The 27,577-nt window shown below is 41.3% G+C and overlaps 2 protein-coding genes and 1 long non-coding RNA gene across 8 annotated transcripts in view; 1 reads left to right on the top strand and 2 right to left on the bottom strand.

The window, feature by feature from the left end:
* The window catches only part of qser1 (glutamine and serine rich 1), a 139,263-nt gene extending 137,520 nt beyond the window's left edge, over positions 1 to 1,743 (bottom strand). The window contains exon 1 of one of the 2 annotated variants that reach the window (XM_048545815.2): positions 1,240 to 1,743. In XM_048545815.2, the coding sequence (XP_048401772.1) occupies positions 1,240 to 1,337 (98 nt within the window). In that variant the 5' untranslated portion in view covers positions 1,338 to 1,743. The remainder of the gene's footprint in view (positions 1 to 1,239) is intronic. The other variant, XM_048545817.2, reaches the window with a different exon arrangement.
* On the top strand, positions 857 to 26,131 carry LOC125459403 (uncharacterized). Of its 4 annotated transcripts, none has more exons than XR_007249014.2 (4): positions 857 to 972; positions 1,610 to 1,678; positions 14,665 to 14,739; positions 22,241 to 24,322. It is a non-coding gene; the product is annotated as an uncharacterized LOC125459403 (long non-coding RNA). The 4 variants fall into 4 exon arrangements; XR_007249012.2 differs by lacking the exon at positions 857 to 972 and adding an exon at positions 1,215 to 1,322; XR_007249015.2 differs by lacking the exon at positions 857 to 972 and adding an exon at positions 1,403 to 1,502.
* prrg4 (proline rich Gla (G-carboxyglutamic acid) 4 (transmembrane)) overlaps positions 18,334 to 27,577 on the bottom strand; it is a 43,091-nt gene continuing 33,847 nt past the window's right edge. Inside the window, exon 6 of one of the 2 annotated variants that reach the window (XM_059652124.1) lies at positions 18,334 to 19,093. In XM_059652124.1, the coding sequence (XP_059508107.1) occupies positions 19,000 to 19,093 (94 nt within the window). In that variant the 3' untranslated portion in view covers positions 18,334 to 18,999. The remainder of the gene's footprint in view (positions 19,094 to 27,577) is intronic. The other variant, XM_048545818.2, reaches the window with a different exon arrangement.

Genomic DNA, 27,577 nt, shown 5'->3' with positions numbered 1-27,577 from the left:
ATACAGCTCTAATTGGATGGTTAAAAGATCACTTATTTTGAGGAAGGGACGAGGAATCCCCCCATTGTAACAGCCAATGTTTAGCCTTCAACAAATATCAAACAAATCACTTGGTCAGTTTGCCACATTACTGTGTGAGAGACTTTTCATGTTTTCCTAATTACAATAAATGACTACACATCAAAATACTTCAATGGCGGTTAGGCACTTTTGGGCTTAAGTTGTGAAAGGTGCAAAAGAAACACGTTTCTTCATCACTATCAAGTCCCTGCTAATACTGAAAGCTTGGAATCCATTTATTTTACTCCTACTGTGGCAATTCAACTTATTTTATTCATAAAATGGAACAAACTGTTGAAGCAGCTGTTAAGCCTCCTACCTTAAAAGAGTAACAGAACGTAATTAAAACCACACACCTTAGGAAGTAATCAATTAAGAATGTGGAAATCCTACATATATTTTACGAGGTAATCTGTCAATTTTACATACGGTTTGCTTCAAGAGCAAAGTTAAACATGCAAACCTCATTATATTCGAATGGAGCTATTTGGATTTTTATTTTGTTGTTGCCGTTTGATAGTTCGAAACACTTGATGGGAACTCGCCCGGCAGAACAGGTCATTAAGTTCTTCCAGACCACGCCTACTCTTACAAACATACTTTTAAAAACAAAAAAGGACTTACATACTAAACACAGAATCCAAACCAAACTTGGTGCCAATTTTTATCAACAGCTAATTCGTTTTCAACTTCGATCGTGCTTTTTCTTTTAAATACAAGGCAGAAACTACTTTCTAAAAGATTCGGTCGACAAGGATTCCAGGATCGGAGGCCAATTTTTCAACTCACACTACCACTACCTACCTCCCACCCCCGCCATCACAACTCCACCACCTCCTCTTGCACATGTTACGGCATTTAGTAAACTGCAAGGGGGGAAAAACACAAATCTGGCCGATGAAGAACGGGGAGGTGAGACAGCCACAAAAAGTAGATATTTTTAAGAAGTGATTAATGCAGCGCGAAGCACAGCCAAATGCAGAGGCCGATAACCCCGGACTTTCCTTGTACAATAAGGCAGTCTCTCCAGTGGACACTGACAAGTTGCATGCTTTCCTCCACCGACCCCCAGGCTAACAACATTAGGCCTCAAAGCCCCCGATTTCTCTTTTCCTCTCTCAGACACATACACACACAGGGGGGCGCACGTTCAGCCCTAGTCTCCGGGCGCCTTCTTACCTGGACTTGACGCCACTGCCCGCCCGCTCGTACGGCCACGTTTGTCCGCCGGGCGCCAGCGGGTCGCTGAAGTTGGGGGCCGGGTAATTCCTGTCCATGGTTTTTTTTACCCCGAGTGCGCCGCGCTCGTGGGGGCTGGGTTGGTCGTCACATGCCGCGCGCCAGCGGGGCGGCCGTTGGGAGTTGAGGTGCTCGCGCTAGCGGGGCTGCCGTTGGGAGTTGCGGGCCTCTCGCTGCAGAGTTGTGCTGTGTGAAGTCGAGTGGTAGGCCGACGGATGCACTAAAAAATCCGGCAGTTAGAAGTGGCAAAGATCTGGCTATCCAGGCAACTTGACTTTCTGATTTTTTTTTCCCTCTCTCCCTTCTCCAGAACGTTTAGTTTTCTCCCAGGATGCACCTCCTTCTGCTCCAGAGCTGGCGGAAAGGAAACCGCTAAAACGTAAGGAATCGGGGAGGGGACAAGACTAATGGCTGGCTATTGTTGGAATGTCCAGGCCCTTTGTATCTGAGTTGTTTTGCTCAGACAGGATAGCTGAAAAACACAATGGTAGTGATTGCCACGGTTTCAGCGCCCAGTACCAGGTTTTAGTTGTACTTGCTAGTGTTTGATTTCCTAATTCCACAACACACAGGTTTTCTAATGCTTGATTGTACAAAACAAAAAACATTTTCGCACAGCTCACACTTATAGTAGTGAGTGCCGCACTGTCGAAGGTGCGCGTTTTCGACAAGACTTTAAACTGAGTTTCGAGATAGTAGGAACTGAGACCTTAAACTGAGTTTGCTCTGTCCAGTGGACACGATTTTGAAGGGCAAGGGACTTTTATGCATATCGATCTGTCCAATTTATTTTCTTACTTGTACCTCAAAATTAACATTCATAACAATAATAATGTTTGTGGGATTTGCTGGGGTGCAGACTGGTTAGGTTAGTGATTAACTTTCTAAGGTTACAACATTTAAAAGATATATGGATAGGTACGTGAATAGGAAAGGTTTAGAGGGATATGGGCCAAACGCAGGCAAATAGGACTAGATAATCAAGTGTGAAGCTGGATGAACACAGCAGGCCAAGCAGCATCTCAGGAGCACAAAAGCTGACGTTCAAGGCCTAGACCCTTCATCAGAGAGGGGGATGGGGTGAGGGTTCTGGAATAAATAGGGAGAGAGGGGGAGGCGGACTGAAGATGGAGAGAAAAGAAGATAGATGGAGAGAAAAGAAGATAGATGGAGAGGAGAGTATAGGTGGGGAGGTAGGGAGGGGATAGGTCAGTCCAGGGAAGACGGACAGAGGGGGAGTTGAAATGGTTTGCGACTGGGAGGTGCAGTTGTTTATTGCGAACCGAGCAGAGGTGTTCTGCAAAGCGGTCCCCAAGCCTCCCATTCTTTAGATGACATGTCCATCATGGGCCTCCTGCAGTGCCACAATGATGCCACCCGAAGGCAACTCATATTCCGCTTGGGAACCCTGCAGCCCAATGGTATCAATGTGGACTTCACCAGCTTCAAAATCTCCCCTTCCCCCACCGCATCCCTAAACCAGCCCAGTTCGTCCCCTCCCCCCACTGCACCACACAACCAGCCCAGCCCTTCCCCTTCCCCCACTGCATCCCAAAACCAGCCCAGCCTTTCTCTGCTTCCCTAACCTGTTCTTCCTCGCACCCATCCCTTCCTCCCACCCCAAGTCGCACCTCCATTTCCTACCTACTAACCTCATCGCACCTCCTTGACCTGTCCATCTTCCCTGGACTGACCTATCCCCTCCCTACCTCCCCACCTACACTCTACTCTCCACCTATCTTCTTTTCTCTCCATCTTCGGTCTGCCTCCCCCTCTCTCCCTATTTATTCCAGAACCCTCACCCCATCCCCCTCTCTGATGAAGGGTCTAGGCCCAAAACGTCAGCTTTTGTGCTCCTGAGATGCTGCTTGGCCTGCTGTGTTCATCCAGCTCCACACTTTATTATCTTGGATTCTCCAGCATCTGCAGTTCCCATTATCACAAATAGGACTAGCTTAGTTTGGGACACCTGGTCAGCATTGATGAGTTGGACCTTGGGGTCTGTTTCTTTGCTGTATGACTCTGTGACTCTATGACTCTCCATCTTTGGCTTGAAAACACATTGCTATTAACTTTGGACATGAAAATTGGTACCTAAATTCAACTGTGTCTTCCTTTAAAATGAAAAATTTTTATCTCTATTATGTTTACAAAAAAAATACAAATGATAAAAGTTTAGTTAAACGAAGAACAGGGAATAGGAATACTTTCTGGATGCTGAGGTACTGAACAAGTCATTTGCATCAGCATTCTCCTAAGATTGGACACAGCCAATCTGCTGCAGTAAATGATGTAGTAGAGAAACTAAATATGATAAAAACATAGAGAAAGTATGTAATAATTGGCAATATTCAAAGTTTAAAAAGAACACTGAAACTTCCTAACAGTACTGTGTATGTACGTGGAGGATTGCAAATGTTATTTCCTGTAAAAATACTAATAGCTAGTGTAGTTGAAGAAACTTTCAGAGGCAACATTTTGAAATTGTGAAATGAATTGTTAATAAATTAAAGCCAACATAATTTTCTTAAAAGGCAAATAAAGTTTGATGCAACGAAAACTTAAATTGCTGAAAAATCCCATCAGGTCTGGCACCATGTGTGGAGTGAAATTAGAGTTAATGTTTCAGGTCTAGTGGCTCATTTGCAGAACCTTGGTTCCACGGAGATGCTGCCAGACCTGCAGTACGCTAAATGCAGTACACTGCAGCACAGTACTGTGCAATACACTAACAATACAGCAGTTCACCAACTACACCACACTCGACAACCCTCTCCATTACTTCATTACAGATCCCACTTAAGCTAGTCAAACTTGAAACCAAAAGAATTGTGGATGCTGGACATCTGAAACAAAAACAACATTTCTGTAAACTCTCAGCAGGTCTGGCAGCATCTATGCCAAAATGAAGTTCTGAAGAGTCACTGGACCTGAAACATTAAAACTCTAATTTCTCTCCACAGATGCCGCAAGACCTGTTGAGATTTTACAGAAATTGAGTGGGTTCATATATGAAGTAATGGAGTAGGTTGTTGAGTGTAGTTTGGTTGATTTGTATGTTGACCTTCAAAAAGCATTTAATAAAGCACAAGTTTATAACAAATCATAAACTTGTTCTCCAAATAAAAGCCGATTGGATTATAGGAGCAATAGAAGTCCAGTTGCAGGATTGGCTACAGAACATGCTGTAGTGGTGAATTGCTGACTGTAAGCACAGAGAAGTGTACATTGGCCTCCAAATGAAGCAGTGATGTACCCACACTTCATTCAATCTAGCCTACCTGTATTTGCTGATCACAATTTGGTCTCTGCACTGGGGAGAAAAAATGCACCATGTGTGACCACTTTGCCAAAACACCCTTATTCTATCTGTAAAAATGACCCTGAGCTTCTAATTCAAGAACAAAAACAGAAGTTGCTGGAAAAACTCAGCAGATCTGGCAGCACCTGGGAAGAAAAAATCAGAGTTAACCTTCCTCAGAACTTCAATGCACCACTGTGTTCCCGTGCCAATATTTCTATCTCAGGTCTGCTGCAGTACTTCAGTAAAGCTCCAATGCAAGCTGAAGGGACTCCATCTTACCTTCCAACTAGATACCTTACAGCCCTCAGAATTCAGCATAGAACTTAACAATTGAGTGTGAACACTTTCCTTCATATTTGTTACCCACCCCAATACCTGCAATTTGTATCTTCCCATCACAGCCAACCTATTTTCAACTGTTCACGCTTCCTATTAGCACCCATTCAACATTTATTTCTCCCACAGCCTATCATCAGCAATCCGTTTGCTTCTCCTTTTTGTTATCTTTCTCTGGGTACAGTCTCCATCTATTTGAGTCACTCCTTTCCCCAACTACCTGTCATCAGCATAAATTTGCCAACTGCTTTCAGTTCTGATGAAGGGTCACTGGACTCAACATTAACTCTGTTTTTCTCCCTGAAGATTCTACAAGACTTGCTGAGTTTCTTCAGAACTGCTGTTTAGTTTGAGATCACCAGCGTCCACAGTTCTTTGTTTTAGTTGGGACAGAATTTAATACACTCAAATTGCCTTTGAGTGAATGATAGTGAGCTGTCTTCTTGAACGTCTACAGTGCATGTAGTTTCTTAAGGGAGGGAGTTCCAGGATGTTGACCCAGGAACAAATGATGGCTTGGTGATATAGTTCCAACTCAGTATAGCATGGGGTTTGGAGGAGAACTTGCAGGTGATGCTGTTCCTATGTATCTTCAGCCTTCTCCCTTCTAGTGGAAGACGTTCGGTGGGTTTGAAGGGTGTTGTCTGAGCTGCCTTGGTGAGTTCTCAGAGTGCATCTTATATACAGTACACACTATTGTGCTGGGTGGCAGGGTGGCTCAGTGGTTAGCACTGCTGTCTCATACTGCCAGGGACCTGGGTTCAATTCCAGCCTCGGGCGACTGTGTAGAGTTTGCACATTCTCCCTGTGTCTGTGTGGGTTTCCTCGGGGTGTTCGGGTTTCCTACCACTGTCCAAAGATGTGCAGGATAGGCACATTGGCCATGCTAAATTGCCCAAAGTGCCCGGGGATGTTAGACATTAGAAATCAAGGGTAGGGAATGGGTCTGGGTGGGATGCTCTTCAGAGGGGCAATGTGAACTTGTTGGGCCAAATGGCCTGTTTCCATACTGTAGGGATTCTGTGATATCTATGATCCTGTCATTGTGCATTGGTGGTGGAGGAATTGAATTTTGAAGATGTTCGGTGCTAAACAACTGGGGTGTTTTATGGTGTAAAACTTCTTTATTGTTGTGAAAGCTATATGCGTGCAGACAAGTAGAGAGTATTTATCATACTCTTGACTCATGCCTGGTAAATGGCAGACAGGCGTCAGGAAGTGTTAATTTTGCTGCACATTTCCAAATTTCTGACTTGCTGTTTTAGCCATAGTATTTATATGACTGGTCCAATTCAACATAACTTGGAACAATGCAGCACAGGAACAGACCCTACACCCCACTATGTCTGTGATAATTTTAACGATAGTTCTAAACTAATCCCATCAGCTTCATCAGGAGATTTCCTTGCCAATGTTTAACTTCATGCCACGAGACTTGCATGTTGTTTGAGGTCAATGTTAAGGAATTCCAAGTCAACCACCTCCTGATTGTATACCATTGCACTGCCCCATCTGCTGGGCCAATCCTGCTGGTGGGATAAGACTTATCCAGAGATAGTGATGGTGGTATCTGGGATGTTGTTTGTAACAGTATGATTCTTTGAGTATGACAGTGTCGGGCTGTTGCTTGACTAATGTGTGAGACAGCTATCCCAATTTTGGCATTAGACCCTGACATTAGTGAGGCAGACTTTGCAGGGTCTACAGAGATGTTTTTGCTGTTGTCCTTTGTGGTACCCAGATTGATACCAGAAGGTTTGTTCAGTTTCACTTCTTTGTTGAGACTTTGATACAACTGATGCAACTGAGTGGCTTGATAGGCCAATTCAAGGCTGCCAAGATTCAATTGTGTTGCTGAGTCTGGAGTCACATGTCAGTGAGGATGGCAGGTTCCTTCCCTGAAGGATATTAGGAAACCAAATAGGCTTTTCCTGATGATTGACGATGGTTTCATGGTCATCATTAGACATTTCATTGCAGATATTTTTTAACTTAAATTTTGCCATCTGCCATCGTGGGTTTTAAACCTGCATCCCCAGAATATTACCTGAATATCTGGATTAATAGTCTAACAATAATACCGCGAGATGATCAACTGCCCATTTATAAATCAATAAAACAGGTTTTGGACGTGCTGAGCATTTACTTCCTTATTGCAATATGGGCATCACAAGGAAGGCCAACATATATTACCTGTCAATAGTTGCACTTGAGGTTGTGGTAGACCTTTTCAAACTAATGATGTCCAGGTGGTGAAGGTGTTGTTCTTATTGTTGGATATGGAATGCACAGTTTTGACCCAACAACAGTGAAGGATGGAGCCATATGTCCATATCACAATAATGTGCTATTTCAAGGAGAATTTGGAGATGATGACATCCGTGTGGATCTTGGCTATCTAATGGTGGGATAGGTTTCAAAAGTAGGGGGGCAAGTACTTGGCAGTAAATACTGCAACCATGGTATGGTGATGGTTGTGAAGGAAAGAGATATTTAAGCTGCTGAATATAGTGTGAATCAAACATTGCTTTGTCCACTGCCCACTGAATGTTGTTGCAGCTGCCTTCTTATAGATAAGTGGAGAATATTCAGTCATGTTCCTTCCATGTCTTGTAGGTTGCTTTCCAGAACCAGAAGGTGGATTACTTTCTTTAGAATACCAAACCTCTTAGCTAATATAGCAGGCATAACTACGTGACTGGTCCCATCAGTTTTTGATCAGTTGAGGCCCAAGGATGTTTGAGTGGAAAAACCAGAGGGTAATTCTGTTGACAAAGTGTGGAGCTGGATGAACACAGCAGGCCAAGCAGCATCTTAGGAGCACAAGAGCTGACGTTTCGGGCCTAGACCCTTAGCTTTTCTGATGAAGGGTCTAGGCCCGAAACGTCAGCTCTTGTGCTCCTCAGATGCTGCTTGGCCTGCTGTGTTCATTCAGCTCCACACTTTGTTATCCCGGTAATTTTGTTGATCTTGTGTCTTAGATTTCCTCAACCTTTTTATGAGCTGTTCCAGCCCTTTTTAAAAATAATTGTTTTGTATGATTCATACCTACTGCTATGCCACCAATGATAAGAGTTTTTATCTGTCTCCATAGATCATTTTGCATTTTGTCCCCTTCTTCCCACATGTAATTGGCACTTTAAAGCTCATTAGGCTACAGAAAATCAGTTCTAGTTTCTGAACGCTCAGGATTTCAATGACATGGCTGCAGGTGTCTCCAATTTATGACCATCCAAATTACAAGTGCCGTGTTTACGAACATGATCCAGACATGGTTTAAAGACCCAACACACAAATATTTCTGTACATACAAACGCTGCTTTCCATTGTACTTAATTGTGCTGTGACTTGTGTGCAAATCCATAGAGTCCAGAAGGAAACCCATTCACAACCCAGGAACTGCCTCGACTTGAATCACTGAGTATAATGATCAATGGGCTCCATACCGAAGTCCACCTACATCGTTCCTGAGGTGCTGCAAAACAAAATTACATCTGAATCAGCATTGAGTTGCTAACATCCATATTTATGAAATACAAGATTTAACTGCAGTTATATTCCAACGTTCTAAATCCAACCGGAGGGACTCCAATTGCCAGCAGTGTAGAATACCTTGACCAGCATTACTTATGTTTAAATTGGGTTTTCATGTAAGATTTATTGCAACTGTATTTCAAGTTTATGTATCAATCCAAAAAAGACAACTGAAATACTAGCAGTAAAGCTGTACAGTGTACATTGCCACTACTGACTTTGGAACTGTCTTGTAGAAGGTGAAATTGGCCAGAATTCTTGTCGTCAAATTTAGAAGTTCAAATATAAAAGTAACAATTTTAAAATTGACTATCAGTTGAAACAATAGGTTTGTTGGGTTATGCATTGCTGCAAAACAAAATCTTCCAACTTTCTATTTGGCATGTCAGGACAAATTTTTAGTTTGAATATCAGCAATCAGTGAAAAGATTTTGAAGTTATGCACCTGGATTGTATGCTTTCAATAGTGCATCTGTCAAGGTTGGTGAGGGTCTTTGTGGACATACAGATTTCCTGAGGCACTTGAGAAAGAAGAAGTGTTGTTGTCTTTCTTGACCGTTACATCTACGTGGAAAGACCAGGATAGGTTGTCAGTTATTGTCACTCTGAGGAACTTAATGTTCTCTACCCTCTTAACCTCAGTTCTGTTGATGTAAATAGGGGGATGTTCTCCTTATTTCTTTCTGAAGTCAATGATCACTTCTTTAGGTTGTATTACAATGTATGCAGGTCTGGCCATTACATTTTTGAATCCAAGTCATTTATTTAAGACAGAGTGCGGGAACCTGAGTTGCTTCCATCAATATCTCTCCAACCAAGCATAATTTTTCTAACTGGTAGCTTTGGTTTCCCTCCTGCAATTCTATTATCTAGTTCAAAGTTTTACCTTGGCTATCCAAAGCTTTAAACTTGCACTTCAGCCTTTGGCATAGGCTTTTTGGAAGGCCCTGCATACTATACCAAAAGCAACTTTATTAGTTACTTCTTCAAAGAAGTCAAGATACTTGATCACAGGATCTATCCCGTCCGAAAGCAATGTCGGGGCAACTTACTAAGTTATTTTCTTCTGGAAAATTTCCAATTTCAACTTGCTCCTGATGACTGAAACCATAATTTTTCAGGTACTAACCTAAGACTAACGGTACCCAAGTTTGTTTAATTTTCTTTCGTGAAAAAAGGTGGTGCTTTGGCTTATTTTCAATCCAGTGGACTTTGTTTTCTCTTAACTAAATCTTTCATGAATGCTGTCAGCACTTGATGGTTTTCATCTTCAGTCTCAATACTCTCTGAGCTGTATAGTATTCATCCATAGGGATTTGTTGACTTTAACTTTCTTCCGAAGTTCAAACTGCTGTTTGTGGCATGCAAGGATATAGTTGCAACATGATGTCAGCATAGCCAGCTATAGCTGGTGTCACCATTATGTTTATGGTTTGTTACATGACTACATATGTTAAGTTTTATCACTATCTGGAAAAGTTTGTAGAATAACTTGGCCCCTTAGGAAGCAATGAACCAGACACAACAAACTTCTTTTAATGACTTCCCACCAGCTGCAACAAGTGCATAACTGGATGATGACATATCCTTTTAGCCAATAGCAGATATGCCACCTAAAGACAAATCAAAAGAGAATTTACAAAAGTCATTCAAATGCTACTTGTATACATGTATCAAGTTGCATGAGTTGTTCTTGCATGATTGTTCTTATAAGCTTAGTCAAGCAGATTCAATTGCTGCATTATCAATTTTTAACAATCAGAAATACTGACATTTGCATGGCACATTTAATACAGAAAAATGTTCAATGCATTTCACAGAGGCAGCATCAAAGAAATGAAAGCTGAGTCAAAGGAGGAGATTATTGGAGAAAGTAAGCAGGTCTGGCAGCATCCGTGGAGAGAAATCAGAGTTACGATTTCAGGTCCAGTGATTCTTCTTCATAACATTCTAAAGAAGGGACGCTGGACCCAAAACATTAACTCTGATTTCTTTCCACAAATGCTACCAGACATGCTGAGATTTTCCAGCAATTTCTGTTTCTGTTTTTGTTTCTGATTTTTGGCATCTATAGCTCTTTTGGTTTTTGCGGAGATTATTAGTGCGCGTGATCAAAATCTTGATCAATAAAAGTTAGTTTCGAAGAAGTCATTAAAGATGCAGGAACAGGAGTTGAAGCAAAGAATTCCAAAACACATGAATATACTAATCTGGAACTGGAGTAAAACACTCATCCCCTTGAGCCGGATCTTCCCATTTGATTATGTTATGGCTGATCTGATTACTCCACATTCCTTCCTACTTCCAATAATATTTCACTTTCTTGCTTATCAAGGATCTATCTACCTGTTAAGAGTATCCAAAAATTCTGCTTTCAATGTTTTTTGTGGAAGACAGTTCCAAACACTCATAACCATCTGTGAGAAAAAGTTTCTCTTTATCTCTGTTGTAAAAGGGCAACCCCTTATTTTCAAACAGTGGTCTCGTGCTAGATTCTCCCACAAATGGATACATATTTTCCACAGCTCTCAAGATGTTCTATGCTTCAATAAAGTGATTTTTACAGGAATAACAACAGAAATTACTGGAAAATCTCAGTAGGTCTGGCAGCATCTGTGGAAAAAAAAGTTAACGTTTTGGGTCCGGTGACCCCCTGCTGAGCTTTTCCAGCAATTTCTGTTTTTGTTCCTGATTTACGGCATCCACAGTTCTTTTGGATTTTATTAAGCCATTTTTACACTTTTAACTACCAGCAGATATATGACTAATTCATCCATCCCTCAAAGCAATCTACCCATTCCAGTTATTGGCCTAACAGGCAAAAGTAGGAAATGCTAGAAAGCTCAGTAGGTTTTAGAGAGTGAAACAGTTCATGTTTCAAATCCAATATAACTTCTTCAAAACAGAAAGGGGCTGGAAAATGGTGATTTTAATATTGTTGATAGAATGGGGGGCAAGGAGTGAGTGGAACAGATGGTGAGGGTTTGAAATATAAAATGGGTGTAAATGATACAATGTAAAAAAGGAATGTGTCTGTTCTGCTGAGAGCAAACCAACTAGACACAAAAAAAGACACAGGTATGGAGAATGGGATATTTTCATCAGAATGGGAGACAAAGGTCAAGCTCTGAAATTGTTGAACTCCGTGTTGAGACCTGAATGCTGTAAAGTGCCTGATTGAAAAGTGAGGTGCTGTATCTTCAGCTTGCACTTCTGCCTTCTCATTAAATATCATGATTTCTCCTAACCATGGGAAAATCCAAGATAGCCCTTATTTTCACCTCTTTAGGTGCTACAATATGAACCAAGTTGGTATCTTTTGTTTTGGCAAATTCACTTTCAGTCAGATTTATGAACAATTTATTCTTAATAACTGATCAAAATTTAAATCAAAGATACAGTGGGAAATCTCCATAGCCTCAAAGCAGTTTCCTGTTTAAAAAGACAGAATTGGCACTTAGCCAAACAAAAAGTAAGATTCGGCCTTTTATCTCCAGCAACTAAATTCCAAAGTTTGGTCTTTTTATCTGCAATAGTTTCCAATGTTTTTTGCACACTTCTCAAATGCCTACTGGTCAACTCTCTCACTTTTCTGAAGAAGGGTCTAGGCCTGAAATGTCAACTTTCCTACTCCTCTGTTGCTGCTTGGCCTGCTGTGTTCATCCAGCTCTACACCTTGTTATCTCACACACTTTGGTTAGTTTCTGTCTGAAACTGAAACATAGGTTGCAAAGTAATCTCTGAATTTTGCTTTTTAAATTTATCTTTTAATTAGTTTAAAAGTCCGCTCAAATCATTTCAACCTGTCAGATCATAAGAACTAAATCTGTGGATTCGTTGGAACCAAATACTAATAGCAAACAAGGGACTTCCTTTATCCCAAACATTTGGCCAACCTAAACAATAAGCCGTAATCAAAATCTTCAGAGTTTGATAATAAAATGTGAGGCTGGATGAACACAGCAGGCCAAGCAGCATCTCAGGAGCACAAAAGCTGACGTTTCGGGCCTAGACCCTTCATCAGAGAGGGGGATTGGGGGAGGGAACTGGAATAAATAGGGAGAGAGGGGGAGGCGGACCAGAGATGGAGAGTAAAGAAGATAGGTGGAGAGGGTGTAGGTGGGGAGGTAGGGAGGGGATAGGTCAGTCCAGGGAAGACGGACAGGTCAAGGAGGTGGGATGAGGTTAGTAGGTAGCTGGGGGTGCGGCTTGGGGTGGGAGGAAGGGATGGGTGAGAGGAAGAACCGGTTAGGGAGGCAGAGACAGGTTGGACTGGTTTTGGGATGCAGTGGGTGGGGGGGAAGAGCTGGGCTGGTTGTGTGGTGCAGTGGGGGGAGGGGATGAACTGGGCTGGTTTAGGGATGCAGTAGGGGAAGGGGAGATTTTGAAACTGGTGAAGTCCACATTGATACCATATGGCTGCAGGGTTCCCAGGCGGAATATGAGTTGCTGTTCCTGCAACCTTCGGGTGGCATCATTGTGGCAGTGCAGGAGGCCCATGATGGACATGTCATCAAGAGAATGGGAGGGGGAGTGGAAATGGTTTGCGACTGGGAGGTGCAGTTGTTTGTTGCGAACTGAGCGGAGGTGTTCTGCAAAGCGGTCCCTGAGCCTCCGCTTGGTTTCCCCAATGTAGAGGAAGCCGCACCGGGTACAGTGGATGCAGTATACCACATTGGCAGATGTGCAGGTGAACCTCTGCTTAATGTGGAATGTCATCTTGGGGCCTGGGATGGGGGTGAGGGAGGAGGTGTGGGGACAAGTGTAGCATTTCCTGCGGTTGCAGGGGAAGGTGCCGGGTGTGGTGGGGTTGGAGGGCAGTGTGGAGCGAACAAGGGAGTCACGGAGAGAGTGGTCTCTCCGGAAAGCAGACAGGGGAGGGGATGGAAAAATGTCTTGGGTGGTGGGGTCGGATTGTAAATGGCGGAAGTGTCGGAGGATAATGCGTTGTATCCGGAGGTTGGTAGGGTGGTGTGTGAGAACGAGGGGGATCCTCTTGGGGCGGTTGTGGCGGGGGCGGGGTGTGAGGGATGTGTCGCGGGAAATGCGGGAGACGCGGTCAAGGGCGTTCTCAATCACCGTGGGGGGAAAGTTGCGGTCCTTAAAGAACTTGGACATCTGGGATGTGCGGGAGTGGAATGTCTTATCGAGGGAGCAGATGCGGCGGAGGCGAAGGAATTGGGAATAGGGGATGGAATTTTTGCAGGAGGGTGGGTGGGAGGAGGTGTATTCTAGGTAGCTGTGGGAGTCGGTGGGCTTGAAATGGACATCAGTTACAAGCTGGTTGCCTGAGATGGAGACTGAGAGGTCTAGGAAGGTGAGGGATGTGCTGGAGATGGCCCAGGTGAACTGAAGGTTGGGGTGGAAGGTGTTGGTGAAGTGGATGAACTGTTCGAGCTCCTCTGGGGAGCAAGAGGCGGCGCCGATACAGTCATCAATGTACCGGAGGAAGAGGTGGGGTTTGGGGCCTGTGTAGGTGCGGAAGAGGGACTGTTCCACGTACCCTACAAAGAGGCAGGCATAGCTGGGGCCCATGCGGGTGCCCATGGCCACCCCCTTAGTCTGTAGGAAGTGGGAGGAGTCAAAAGAGAAGTTGTTGAGTGTGAGGACGAGTTCAGCTAGGCGGATGAGAGTGTCAGTGGAGGGGGCCTGGTCGGGCCTGCGGGACAGGAAGAAGCGGAGGGCCTTGAGGCCATCTCCATGCGGAATGCAGGTGTACAGGGACTGGACGTCCATGGTGAATATGAGGTGTTGGGGGCCAGGGAATTGGAAGTCCTGGAGGAGGTGGAGGGCGTGGGTGGTGTCACGGACATAGGTGGGGAGTTCCTGGACCAAAGGGGAGAAAATGGAGTCCAGATAGGTGGAGATGAGTTCGGTGGGGCAGGAGCAGGCTGAGACGATGGGTCGTCTCCCATTATCTCTCTTCAGAGTTTGATGTCATCTTTCCAGTGGTTCTTGGGATTGTAGATGATGAACTGAAGATGTAAATTGTTTTATTCACAAGCTATTCATTATTTCTTTGAATATTTATTAATTAAAATTTGAATCCCAATCTGATTGTACTTTTTTGGTAATTTATACATTGTAAAAATTTGAACTAACTGTTCCAGTAATTTTCCAAAAAGACACTGCTTCAAGAAATCTTGTTGACACATATATAATTGTTAGAAGTTACTGATTTCCATTCTTAGTTTTAGGTAGAGATCCTACACTTTCCATTATGTCACTGCTAAATGGTTCATCAAAAGCTGGAATCAGAATTAAAGGTACAGTTTTAATTTATTACCTGTGTATGTTAACTGCCTGACAAATATACCATACATGACAAATGTGATCATGTCTTTATGTAATCCTGGTCAATAAAAATGTTTTGTATTTTAATCTTGTGTTTTCCTAACACTTAAGTAACTTGTTTATGAGCCAGTCGTAAAATTGTGTTATGATATGGTCCTGATCCCAGCTGATGGTATTCTTGACAAGTAAATCCCAGAATGAATCCTAGCTTGATAGATCATATTTTGTTTTGTATTTGTTTTAACAACCGGTCTTCCACTGAAACATAAGCATGTGGTGCTACAGATTTTGCTGTGTGTTCTACATGATGGTTTGCGTATGGATGGTAGAACAATGATTTGACATGGGTCTGTTTAAATATTTGCTGATTTTAAATTTTTTTAAATAAGTTTTGGTTTGGAGCTTTGAACCGTGAGCTGTGAGCAACAGTTTGCTCTTTTTGTTTAAAAGAAAGAGAGCAAATAACCTGATAATAAAATGTGAGGCTGGATGAACACAGCAGGCCAATGCTGCTTGGCCTGCTGTGTTCATCCAGCCTCACATTTTATTATCTTGGATTCTCCAGCATCTGCAGTTCCCATTATCTCAAATAACCTGATAATTCCTTATGAGGCTAGGCCTGGAAGTGATTGCAGGCGATTCTAGTTGAAAAGATGCAGTCAACATTTCAATTCTGAAATGCATTATTTTCGAACAGATGGTGAAATTTGAAAATTAAAAGGGGCCTCACAAAAATAGAAAACAAAACAGCACGACCAACTCTCCCTAATTTCTATTCACTGTAACAAAGAAGGGCATTAGTTTAACTGGGACATTGTAAAAGTACATGGACAAGCAAAACAAAGACAAGCACGAGAATTCCTGGAAGCCTGGTTTTCAACCACTGGTGCTTTAAACAAACATGTTGAAATAGACCCCATCTACTTACCACTACCAAACAAAACCAGAAAGAGAACTACCCACCATGGCGAAGCGGACCATATAAGTTCAAAATGGAAGAGAACAATAGTGCTTCAGTGGACGCTAGATAGTGCTGAAGATGTCACCTAGAAAGGGTATGAAACATTTGCACAAATATCTGTCAACTTGGCGAACCAACCAACAACTCCAGCCACAATCCAAGCTACAGATCGTCACTAAAATATTAAACAAAACCAAATCTAAACCTGTTTTAAACTTTGCTTCGGTCAGAAGGATTATGGCTGCGAAAGCTGCAGGACAGATATTCAGATGTTCCTTAGTTGTCCTCCCACTATCAACTTATATAGAACAGAATCTCCATTTTAAGCATCAAGTGGACCCACTGGAAGCTATTTACAATAATCAGTATCTTCAGAAATCAAGCAAGATACAATCCCATGTACCATGAAGTTACGGATCACAGAGTATGCTTAAGCTGTGTCCAACCCACTTCACAAACCTCTGTCCTCACCCGCTTCATGTCCTTCCCAGAATCATACTAAGGTTCCCTTAGTCCTCACTTTCCATTCTCTGTATGCAAAGGATCACCCTATGGCATTTCTGTCATTTCTAGCAGGGTGCCACCACCAAATACATCTTATCCTTTCACTCTATTCTCAGCATTACATAGGGACCATTTCCTTCAATGACACCCTGCTCCACTCCTCCATCACTCCCAAACATTGTCACTTCTCCGTGGTACTTTGCCATGTAATTCTTTAAGATGTAACACTTATCCATTCACTCCCTCCTTCCTCACAGCCAAAGACCCAAACGCACTTTCCTATTTAAACAGTGTTTTACTTTACTTTATTCAATCTAATCTACTGTATTCATTGCACACAATGAAGTCTCCTTTACAAACGCAGACTGGGTGACAACTTTACCGAACATCTCCATTCTGACTATAGGAATGACCCCGACCTTCCAGTTGCTTGCCATTTCAAGAAACCACCTTGCTCTCATGCTAACATTTCTGTCATGGTCTGGCTGCGTTGTTCTGCTGAAGCACAACCCCAGCCCGAGCAACAGCAGCTTAACTTTACAGCCTTTAGGACTTAACATTGAATTTCATATCTTCACAGCCTGACTCATGATGTTTGTCCTTCATTTTTCTTACATTCTTCTCTGCCTGTGCCACCACCCCTCCCTCCCAACGTACATCATGGGCTTATCTTGTTTCTGTCTTATTTACTTTGTTTTCAGGCTAGAGGACCTATAGTCATCCTTTCAGGCCTTAATTTGCGCTTGTTCTACAGCTGCATTTCTTTCATCCAATTAGAAATTCCCTTGCGTTTTGCACTGGGCCTCGACATCATCTGCTCCCTTTGTCCCTCCTCCGCCTCTGTCAAAAGAGTAAAAGCTGTCATTATCCACCTCCTTCCAGGGCTGAAGAACTGTCCATTTCAGATTTGAAACCTTAACTCTGTTTCTCTCTTCGCATATGCAGCCAGACCTGCTGATTTCCTCCAGCATTTGCTGTGTTTGTTTGGTATGAAAAAACTTTTTCACTTAGCAAATATTTAGGTTATGAAATACACTGCTGGAAATGTTGTGGAAGCAGGTTCAATTGAAGCATTCAAGACAGCATTTGACAATTACTTTGATTAAAATAACATGCAAGCATATATGAAAAAGCAGATTGACACAAGGTAATGATGCACATTTGAACAGCTGGTGAAGGCATGATAGGCTGCATTACCACTTTCTGTGTCATAACACTTCTGTGATTTGAGGACAAAGATAACTCCTTATCCTGAGACAATGCCATCTTGTCTTAGATTGTCCCTCAAGACAAAACAACTTTTCTGCATCTACTCTGCAAGTGACTGAACAGATTCTGTCAAACATTTGTATAGTCTAATTGTATCTCATTCTTCTAAACTCTAATGAATAGTGGCTCAACTTACTTGGCCTCTCCTCTCCATAACAAGAATCCATTTATTGAACCTTCTCTGAGCTATCTCTAATGCCAATATATTTTTCCTTAGATGAGGGCACAAAAATTTCACCAAAATGCTACTCCAGATATGATCTTTCTAGCACCCTACATTGTTTTAACAAGACTTCCCTATTTTTGTACACATTTCCCAAATGAAATGAGAGACAACATTCAAGTTGGCTTCCCTATTATTCAGTGAAGTTTATCCTTTTTATGTGATTCCTGCACAAAGATCCCCAAATCTTTCTGTGCTGTAGTTTTCTCCATTTAACCAATACTCAGTTCCCCGATTCTTATTACCAAAGTGCATAACCAACCATTTTCCCACAATATATTCCACCTGCAAAGTTTTTGCTCACTCACTTACCTGTTTATTTCTTTTTCCAGACTCTCTTTGTCAGCCTCACCATTTGCCCTCTCACCTAACTTTGTGTCTTCTGCAAGTTTGGTGATAGTACATTCATTTTCCTCATCCATGTGATTGAAACTTGTTGTAAATAACAGTGTCCCCCAACACTGATCCCTATGATACTTCACCAGTTGCCACCTTGAAAATGCCCCCCTTATTCTAGCTCTCTGTCTTATGTTAGATAGTCAGTCATCCATGTCAGGTCTTAGTAGGGTAGCATGTTAGAAATCAAGTACCACCATTCCAGGAGCTGTCACAAAAGTTCAAGATTTTTATTAAGGTATACAAAATTCCACAGTTTATCAGCCTTTTAGAGCTATGTTGACAGAAAGCATGGACCATGATTTTGTACTATTATACAATTAATTGTTTATAATTTTTAAATTGATAATTATTACACATAAATAGATTTTAGCTGCAAGTAAACAATTCTAAATGTTAACATATAACTCTACTAGTTAAAACTCTAGCCCCTTATAAAACACTTCTAATATGCTCATACAGATAGACACAGACAGACAAAAAGACATTTGTATTTTCAGTGGAGTGAAAATCTGTGAAGGCAAATCAATGGTTTTTTTCCCCCCAAAATTCAGTGAGATGATCCTTTTATTTGTCAGGACTTGCTGTTCCACGATCTCCTTATCAAGGTTTTTCAGCAGATGCACAGTGACTGGTTCATGAATCCATAATGTCCCTGACCTATTGGTTAAAAGTCGGACCTTACAACAATTAATGAGAGAAAATAGATAGGCTTCCTTCAGCCTTTAGGTGCTTTTTGATGCAGAATAAGGACACCACCTCCATTTCTAGAGGTCCAAGTCTTCTGGCTGTATCTTTCTCACCAACAAGCTGTCCAGCTATCTCAGAGCCAATCACATAGTTGTTAGCAGGCAGAAGTCCTTTGTCATCAACATTTGATCATCTTTCCACAGAACAATCAGCCTCTTGTTGGCAACTGAATCTCATTTTGTACACACCCCTTGGTGCCAGTTCATCTGCAAATAAGCTCCTCCTGTCGGTTAAACAAACAAGCAAAAACAGCACTTACAATCAATGTTGGTAGCTTGCTTTTATAAAGTGCATCAAGCCCTTCCATTGTAATTGGTCTTTGAAACAATTCTTTTCACAATTCAGAGCAGAATCAACAATGTATAAAAGTAGATGATAATTTACATCCAGGTAACTAAGGATGTTAAATGTTATCAGCATAGAATGTAGATTTGTGGTTACAGTCAGATCAGCCATACTGTTATTAAATAGTGAGGTGGGCTGAATGGCCTACTCCTGCTCCTTGCTCAGATGTTTATTTATTTGTCACTTAAGGGTCTCCTCCCATTGATGCTGGAACATATCTTGTGGTGAGGATGACTGATACATAGAGTCATAATGCTATTGGTGCAAGGTGGGAGAGGTGTTGGGGATGGATGCCTCCTGTTAAGGCAACCTGTACTCATCAGATGACCCTGACAAACATCTTTTTCCATAACACCCATTCTCAAATTTTCCTGGTCTCAGTGGTATTGCTGAGACAAGAGAACTGCTGACTATTTGAGCTCTAACAGCTATCAGAGGTGGTATATCCTGTCCAAAGATATAGACGGCCCACTTCAAGCCAATTAATAATGTAAAATGGCTCCATCGCAAGCTTACAAGTGCAGGTGGGTTTACCACTGGCTTCAGATCAAATTGAATTCCATGGCTGGGAAGAAAATAATCATGGGAAGAGATGGACTCACTATGGAGATGTGAATTCAGTTGCAAGGGTATGGAATTTGTGTTAGAAACTAGGGATTACAGCTTTAGTCTTCACAATATTTAAGTGCTGGAAATCATGGAGTACTCTTTCAATTTTTCTCACTTAATATAAGCCTGGTCAGGTATAGAGTAAATTTTCTATCTTATCTGAAAAACAGACTTTAGAAAATCCAATCACACTTAGGTATCAGCTGTAGTTTAGTCTGTTATGATCCCACATCAGACACCAACTTTACATTATGATCCTGGATGAGATTACAAAACTATGTTACCACTTGGTTAGAGACCAATAGTCTTTATTTTCAAATGTAGACAAAAGGGGTCATACAAAAAGAATAAAACCATGTTTCAATTATTCTGAATAAACAACAATATTTTACAAGTAGAACAGTAATGCAATTTAAAACTTATTTCAAAATCCCCAAATTAACTCATGGTAAACACATAATAGACTGTGATCAGATACCCCACAGTTCCTACCAAAAGCAAATATTATCAAAACAGATTTCTCAGCAACTGTCCCCAGATATAACTTTTTAAAATGTTCTTTAATGGGATGAGGGCCTCTCTAGCTAGGCAGCATTTATTGCCCATCCATATTGCCAAGCACACAGTTCAGAATCAACCACATGGCTATGGGGCTGGAGTCACGTGTAGGCCAGCAGTTTCCTTCCCTAAACATGAACCACTAGTGAACCTTTTCCGACAATCGACAACGGACTCATGGTGATCATTAGATTCTTAATTCCATATATTTTATTGAATTCAAATTCCACCATCTGCTGTGGCAGGATTCAAACCCAGGTTCTCAGAATGTTATCTAGGTCTCTGGATTAACAGTCCAGTGATAATACCATGAGGCCATCATCTCCCCAATAGGTTATTAAATCTCATTTACAGTTTCACAAAATATTACAATTGTTTACTTTTTCCAATCTGGTCTTGGAACCCTCCTCTCAAGAGTAGTTCTTTCTGATTGCTCCTATTCTAGTCAAATATCTTCCTGTCCTGGGTCCACAATGCCCCTGAACTCGGAAAAATGCATTCCAGCAATTACTCACCAGCACAGTTCAAGTTTTTTTGCCAACTGCCACCTTTACAAAGCTAGATCATTCCTGCGACTTTCCCTAAGCTTGCACCTGTATCAATTGCTTGTAGCTTTTCAATATCCAATCTCAGTTGTTCTGACCTATTAATGGGACCTGGTTTCTTATGAGTTACCGTAAACTCAAGGGCTTTTCCAAAGCTATGACCACAACACTTAGTTGCATAATAACTCCTGGAACCATAGTTGGGTCTGGTGTCGACGGCAGCAGAGCGTTAGAGGAGGGACAGTGACGCAGGCATTGTTGACAGTGATGACCTTGTTCAGGACCGATTAACTCTCTTCAAGCAAAATCTTGTTTCTTTATTCTTGAATTATTTAAAACAGCACCATCTTGTGGCACCAATGAAAGCTTCTCACTGTATTTTAGTGTATTCTGATGGGAAAATGCATGTGACAATAAAATCAAAATCAACCTCACCTGACTTCTAACAGCACAGAAATCCAATTTTTGCTGTTTGGATTTAACTTGATGTACCTTAGAGAACCGGTGTAGTTCAGTTATCTTTCCAGCAGGATTGCTCAAAAAAGCATCATTCACTTAATCTTCTTCATTTACTTAACATTTTCATTCTTTTAAATCCATTAAAATCCTGTTCAGTGACACTTACCCACCCCACCCTGTCTTCAGTATCCCATTAAAAGCCTTGCAAAAAGTCCCTCCCTAATGCTAGGCAGTATTTACAGTTGACACCACCCCCCCAGCAATGTTTGAAATGTTGAGAACTTCCAATTCCATGAATGTTGCCAGTCATTATTGATTGATTTTCTCAGCTTGAAAAGAATGGATATAACTAGAGAAGTTCATCACAAGTCAATGGCAGAGGAGTTCTCCCTGGTGTCCTAGACAATATTTATTCACAAAAGCAAATTTCATTGTTCTCTGTGTGACTGTTGTATGTACTTTGGGTGCTGGGTTCCATATATCCCATGATCAATTATACTTCCAAAATACTTAACTTGTTATAGAATTGCAAGTATCCCTTTATCTATCCCAAGTAGCTAGTGAATTTCTAGAAAGAGTTTATCAAATTAATGCCAGTTCAGTTAAATTCCGAACAATATTGCTGTGTTTACTACAAGCTAATCTCAACACAGTACAGAGCATGGATATATTCAGCAACAGGGAATGCAGTATGCTAACCCAATGTGCATCAGTTTGTCCTTATGTTCTATGATAGTATTCATTCCTGTTTGTTGTTTCTTAATCCATTTATCAAAAGGAGAATATTGGACAATTTCTTTTTCTCATTCTGTGATATATTTACCTTCAACCTGAATTTTTTTATTCGTTCACAGGAAGAGGGTGTCACTGGCAAGGCCAGAATTTATTATGCATACTTACTTGCTCTTGAGCAGGTGGTGGTGAGCCAGCTCCTTGAACCACTGCAGTCTCCCTGGTGTTAGGTCCATGCACAGAACATTTACAGATGGAATTCCAGGATTTTAAACTCAGCAACAGCGAAGGGCAGGTATAGTTTGAAATGTGACTTGAAAACAAAACTTGTGAATGGAATATCAGCATCTGGTGCCCTCATTTATCTAGGTGGTAGAGGACATTGATGAGGAAGAACGGTTGAAGGCATCTTGACAAGTTTCTGAATTGTACCTTGTAAATGGTATACATTCCATTTTCTATTGGTGGGAAAATCGGGAGTAAATGATTTAAGTAGTCTTTTGGTGCCAATTAAATGGGCTGCTCTGTCATAACATATGTCAAGCATTGTGGGTTTTTTTTTGGCGTACATTCATCCAGGTGCATTAAAGTATTCTATAACACTCCTGATTTGTGCTTTATACAGAGACTTCAGGGAGTCAAAGTTAAACCAGTTGGCACAGTTAGATTTCTGATCAATGGTAACCCTGAAATGTTGACAGTGGGGCATTTAGTGATGTAATGCTGTTGAAGGTGAACAGGAGATGGTTTCCACTGACTTCAATTTTGCTAGAGCTTCATGATGCCATACTTTGTAAAATGCTGCCTTGATGGTCATCAGTATTCATTTAAACCTCACATTTTGATTGAGCTGTTTTGTCCATGTTTCCACCAAGGCTATAATGTGGTCTGCAGCTAAGCAGTCTTGATGAAACCCAAATTGAATACTGGAGCTAGTTTTTGATGGTTTAATCCTGCTTTTATTTCTCTGTACTCACTCTTTCTTGGTTAATGTAAAGGGAATGCATTATAGAAGTTTTACTTTTTAAAATTAGTCTTGCTATTGGTGAGACCACATAAGATCTCAAAGGGATTGGATAGATTGATAACCTAGTTGATTCTTCCTCATGTAGGGGAGACTAAAACTAGGGACGTAGTTGAAGAATAAGAGGCCTCCCTTTTAAGACTCAGAAGTAGTTAACTTTTTTATACTCTCAGAAAGTCTTCAGAGTCAGAGTCATACAGCATGGAAACAGACTCTTTGTTCCAACTCATGCATGCCAACTAAGTTTCCCAAACTAAATTAGTCTCACTTGCCTGCATTTGGCTCATATCCCTCTAAACCTTTGCTATTCATGTACCTATCCAAATGTGTTTTAAATGTTGTAACTATACCTACATCAACCACTTCATCTGGAAATTCATTCCACATAAAAATCACTCTATCTAAAAATAATTGCCTCTCAGGTCCTTTTAAATCTTTCTCCTCTCACCTTAAAAATATGTCCCCTAATTTGAACTCCCTCACCTTGAAGAAAAGACCTTTACTATTCAAATTATCTGTCTCCCTCATGACTTTATAAATCTCTATAAGGTCACTTTGCAACCTCCTACACTCAGTGAAAAAAGTTCCAACTTATCCAGCCTCTCCTTACAACTCAAACCCTGCAGTTACTCTTAAAATTAACCCACAGAGTTCATCAATCCCTGACAAGTGATCGATCATTAAACTATTATAATTAGCACAACAGAAAAATAAATCTGACAAGTCATGACTATGTGTCTTCTGCGTTTACTAGTTTTAACTTCAATGCAGTGTTCTGTGTCACCTCATTCATCAAGAGATGCCCCAGACAGGACAATAGAGAATTACAGCTGGTGATTCCATGGTCCTATAGTGCAACAAGTACTTGTAGAATTATTTTCTCCAGAAGGTACTCAAGGCTGCATCTTTAAATTTACCCATGGCTGAATTAGATTGATTTTTGATAGACAAGGGAGTTAAGGGTTATTGGATGCAAGTGAGAAAGTGGAGATGGGATCACTGTCAGATTAACCATGGTTTTACTGAACAGTGGAGCAAATTCATAGAGCCAAATGACCTACTCCTGTTTCTAAGTTATAAGTCCTATGTTCTTAGAGGCATCTAACTTTGAAACAGAAACTTGCAGACCAGTCATTGTGTTTAAGTTCTAATATGCCACTGAAGTAATTAGAAACCTCTTTCAACAGGGACAGTTCTGTAGTCGGTCAATAACTGTACTGTTACTTCAATTTGAGAGTCAACTCAACCCAAAGAAATTGGATGAGAATTACCTAATCTATTTGCTGGTTATGCATCTGCTATGCTGTTGAAACCATTCTAATAGCTGTGTTTGGTCAGTAATCAATTATGGACATGAAACTTGGAGCATTAGGAAACAGAAAGAAAAGAATCAAAAACTTTGAAATGTGGTGCTTAAGAAGCTTCATATGATTAATCTTTTGGAGAAAAGAACCAAGAAAGATTGCAAGAAACAAGACAGCCCTTAAATAATATCAAACAAAGGTTAACTGTGTTCTTCGGACATGTTACTGATGCAGAAGGGTTAGAGTGGCAAATCGTTACCAGAAGAATTAAAGGCAAAAGAACAAGAACCGAGCAAAGCAAACAGCTGGAACATAAAAGACTTCCCTTCATCAAAAATCCATCAGTGAGATCATCCTTTGTTTCAATGATTGGAAAATTTGAAGACCATGATGGCCTACAGTACTTGGACAACAATTTACTGGCTGCAAAAAAGTGCCTTCAATTTTTCTCACAGCATAAAATTGCTCTCAACTTGGCACTAACTAGCCATTTTATCCAATAAGAGCCTCAAGGATGGCTGAAGTGGGAAAGAAGAATGTCTCAATCATGTCATAGCAGCTGCTTTTGAGTTTGGGGTTAAGGCACATTACTGGGGCAATTGTAGTGCCAGCTTTACCAATTACAGTTTGCTTCTAACATTTATGTTGGTTAACAAGGTGTAGAACTGGATGAACACAGGAGGCCAAGCAGCATCAGAGGAGCAGGACAGCTGATGTTTCAGACCTAGACCCTTCTGGGGGCATTTGATGCTGGTACTGTATGCTTGAAATGAGTAAATGCTGTGTTATTTTTGGCACTTGATATCTCAGATTGTACTATATATAAATTGTAGAAAAACAAACCATACCTTAAAAGTGTTATCACTTATGTTGCATTGATGCAATTTTACATGCTTTTAAACACAGGAATAGTCCAGAGAGCACAGCTGATTGAGGGTAATAACAGCGAAGCAAGGAGGTTAACAGAGTAGCAAACAGATTTCTGGAAAGCAGCGAAGCTGTTAATCATTGCAGATGCACACTAGAAGTAATATTAAAAATTCCTGGAAATGATTTTCTTCAGTCTTTCAGTTCTTATTCTTTTGAAGACTGTAGAAAGAACCAGTAACATTTAATAAAATTGTTTTAAAACATATTGCATTACGAAACAGCACTAAATTATAAGCAATTACGAATACCAATGTACTTCAAGTCCAACCTATTAAGCCTAAGGTACACAGTTTTAAAATTGGAGGACCTCCTGACAGATCTGCACCTTTATCCAATCAGGGTATTGCCACTAAGAGATTCAGGTTTGCTGTACTTTCTCAGAAGTTTAGAAGAATCAGAGATGGACTTATTGAACAATCAGCATAATTTTCCCCTTGTTAACCAAGAATGCTAAGGTCAACAATTATGATTGGTTACCATCACAGCTAACTCTACACAAACTGAGAGATAGTGGGAACTGCCGATACTGGAGAATCTGAGATAACAAGGTGTAGAGCTGGATGAACACAGCAGGCCAAGTGGCATCAGAGGAGCAGGAAAGTTGACATTTTGGGTCGAGACCCTTCTTCAGAAAAATTTCTGCTGTGTTCATCCAGCTCCACAGCTTGCTTTATCTACAGAAACTGACACTGGCATCTCTCTGTAATTTCTTATACCTCTGGATGTGAGTTTGCTCGCTGAGCTGGAAGGTTAGTTTTCAGACGTTTCGTCACCATTCTAGGTAACATCATCAGTGAGCCTCTGACGAAGCGCTGGTGTTATGTCCCGCTTTCTATTTATCTGGTTAGGTTTCCTTGAGTTGGTGATGTCATTTCCTGTTCTTTTTCTCAGGGGATGGTAGATTGGCTCCAAGTCAATGTGTTTGTTGATGGAATTCCGGTTGGAATGCCATGCTTCTAGGAATTCTCGTGCATGTCTCTGTTTGGCTTGTCCTAGGATGGATAGTCATGATGGATTTATTAAGGTGTTGGCTGTTTTTCATCTGTGTGTATCAGCTGCTGTTCTGCCATGTGTTGGAAAGTCTTGCTGCTAATTGTACGTCATCGGCTGGAAGAAAAATCTCCTGATGTTGTGAAAGGAACCGTGTCAGTACGTGTTGGAGATAGCAGGAACTGCAGAGGCTGAAGTCACAGACAACACAGTGTTTAACTCCCCCCTCTCATGATGACATGTCCATCGTGGAACGCCTCCAGTGCCACAATGATGTCACACCCAAACTGAAGGGACAACACCTCATATTCTGCCTAGATAGGCCTAAACATGGAATTCACCAGTTTTAAAATCTCTCCACCCCGGCCTCATCCCACATCCGAGGTACCTTCTCATCCCTGCCTCCTTGACCTGACACAATCTGTCCATCTTCTCTCCCACTTATCCACTCCGCTCAAGCCACTGACCAATCCCCATCACTCCTTACCTGCACTCACCTATCACCATCCCACCAACCTTTCTCCAGCCCCACCCCTCCTCCGTTTATTTATTTCCCAGCTCCCTTCCCCCCCCCCCCCCCCCCCATTTCTGAAGAAGGGTCCCAACCCAAAACATTAACTTTGATCCATCCTAGGACAAGCCAAACAGAGACATGCACGAGAATTCCTAGAAGCATGGCATTCCAACCGGAATTCCATCAACAAACACATTGACTTGGAGCCAATCTACCATCCCCTGAGAAAAAGAACAGGAAATGACATCACCAACCCAAGGAAACCTAACCAGATAAATAGAAAGCGGGACATAACACCAGCGCTTTGTCGGAGGCTCACTGATGATGTTACCTAGAATGGTGACGAAACGTCTGAAAACTAACCTTCCAGCTCAGCGAGCAAACTCACATCCAGAACCTCAACCTGAGCTACAAATCTTCTCAAAATTTCTTATACCTTTTAAATGATCTCATTTTTGTGCTGAATAAACACATGCTGACCTCTGGATTTACACAAGTCATTAGAATTTCATTATCCCTGGGGATAACAGTCTAATTTTCAAAGTGTCCTTAAACAATAATTCTGTTCTGCATTAAAATATTATTGTCATCATGATTGAATTAAACTGTCATATTAAATTATGTTTCTCCAGTAAATTACTTGTAAAACATAACAGGGTTACTATTTTGCTAAAGTTATTTGCAACATGTACAAGTC

This window comes from Stegostoma tigrinum, chromosome 17, assembly GCF_030684315.1.
Source record: "Stegostoma tigrinum isolate sSteTig4 chromosome 17, sSteTig4.hap1, whole genome shotgun sequence".
Classification (NCBI taxonomy): domain Eukaryota; kingdom Metazoa; phylum Chordata; class Chondrichthyes; order Orectolobiformes; family Stegostomatidae; genus Stegostoma; species Stegostoma tigrinum.
This window is presented reverse-complemented; position numbering and strand designations above follow the sequence as displayed.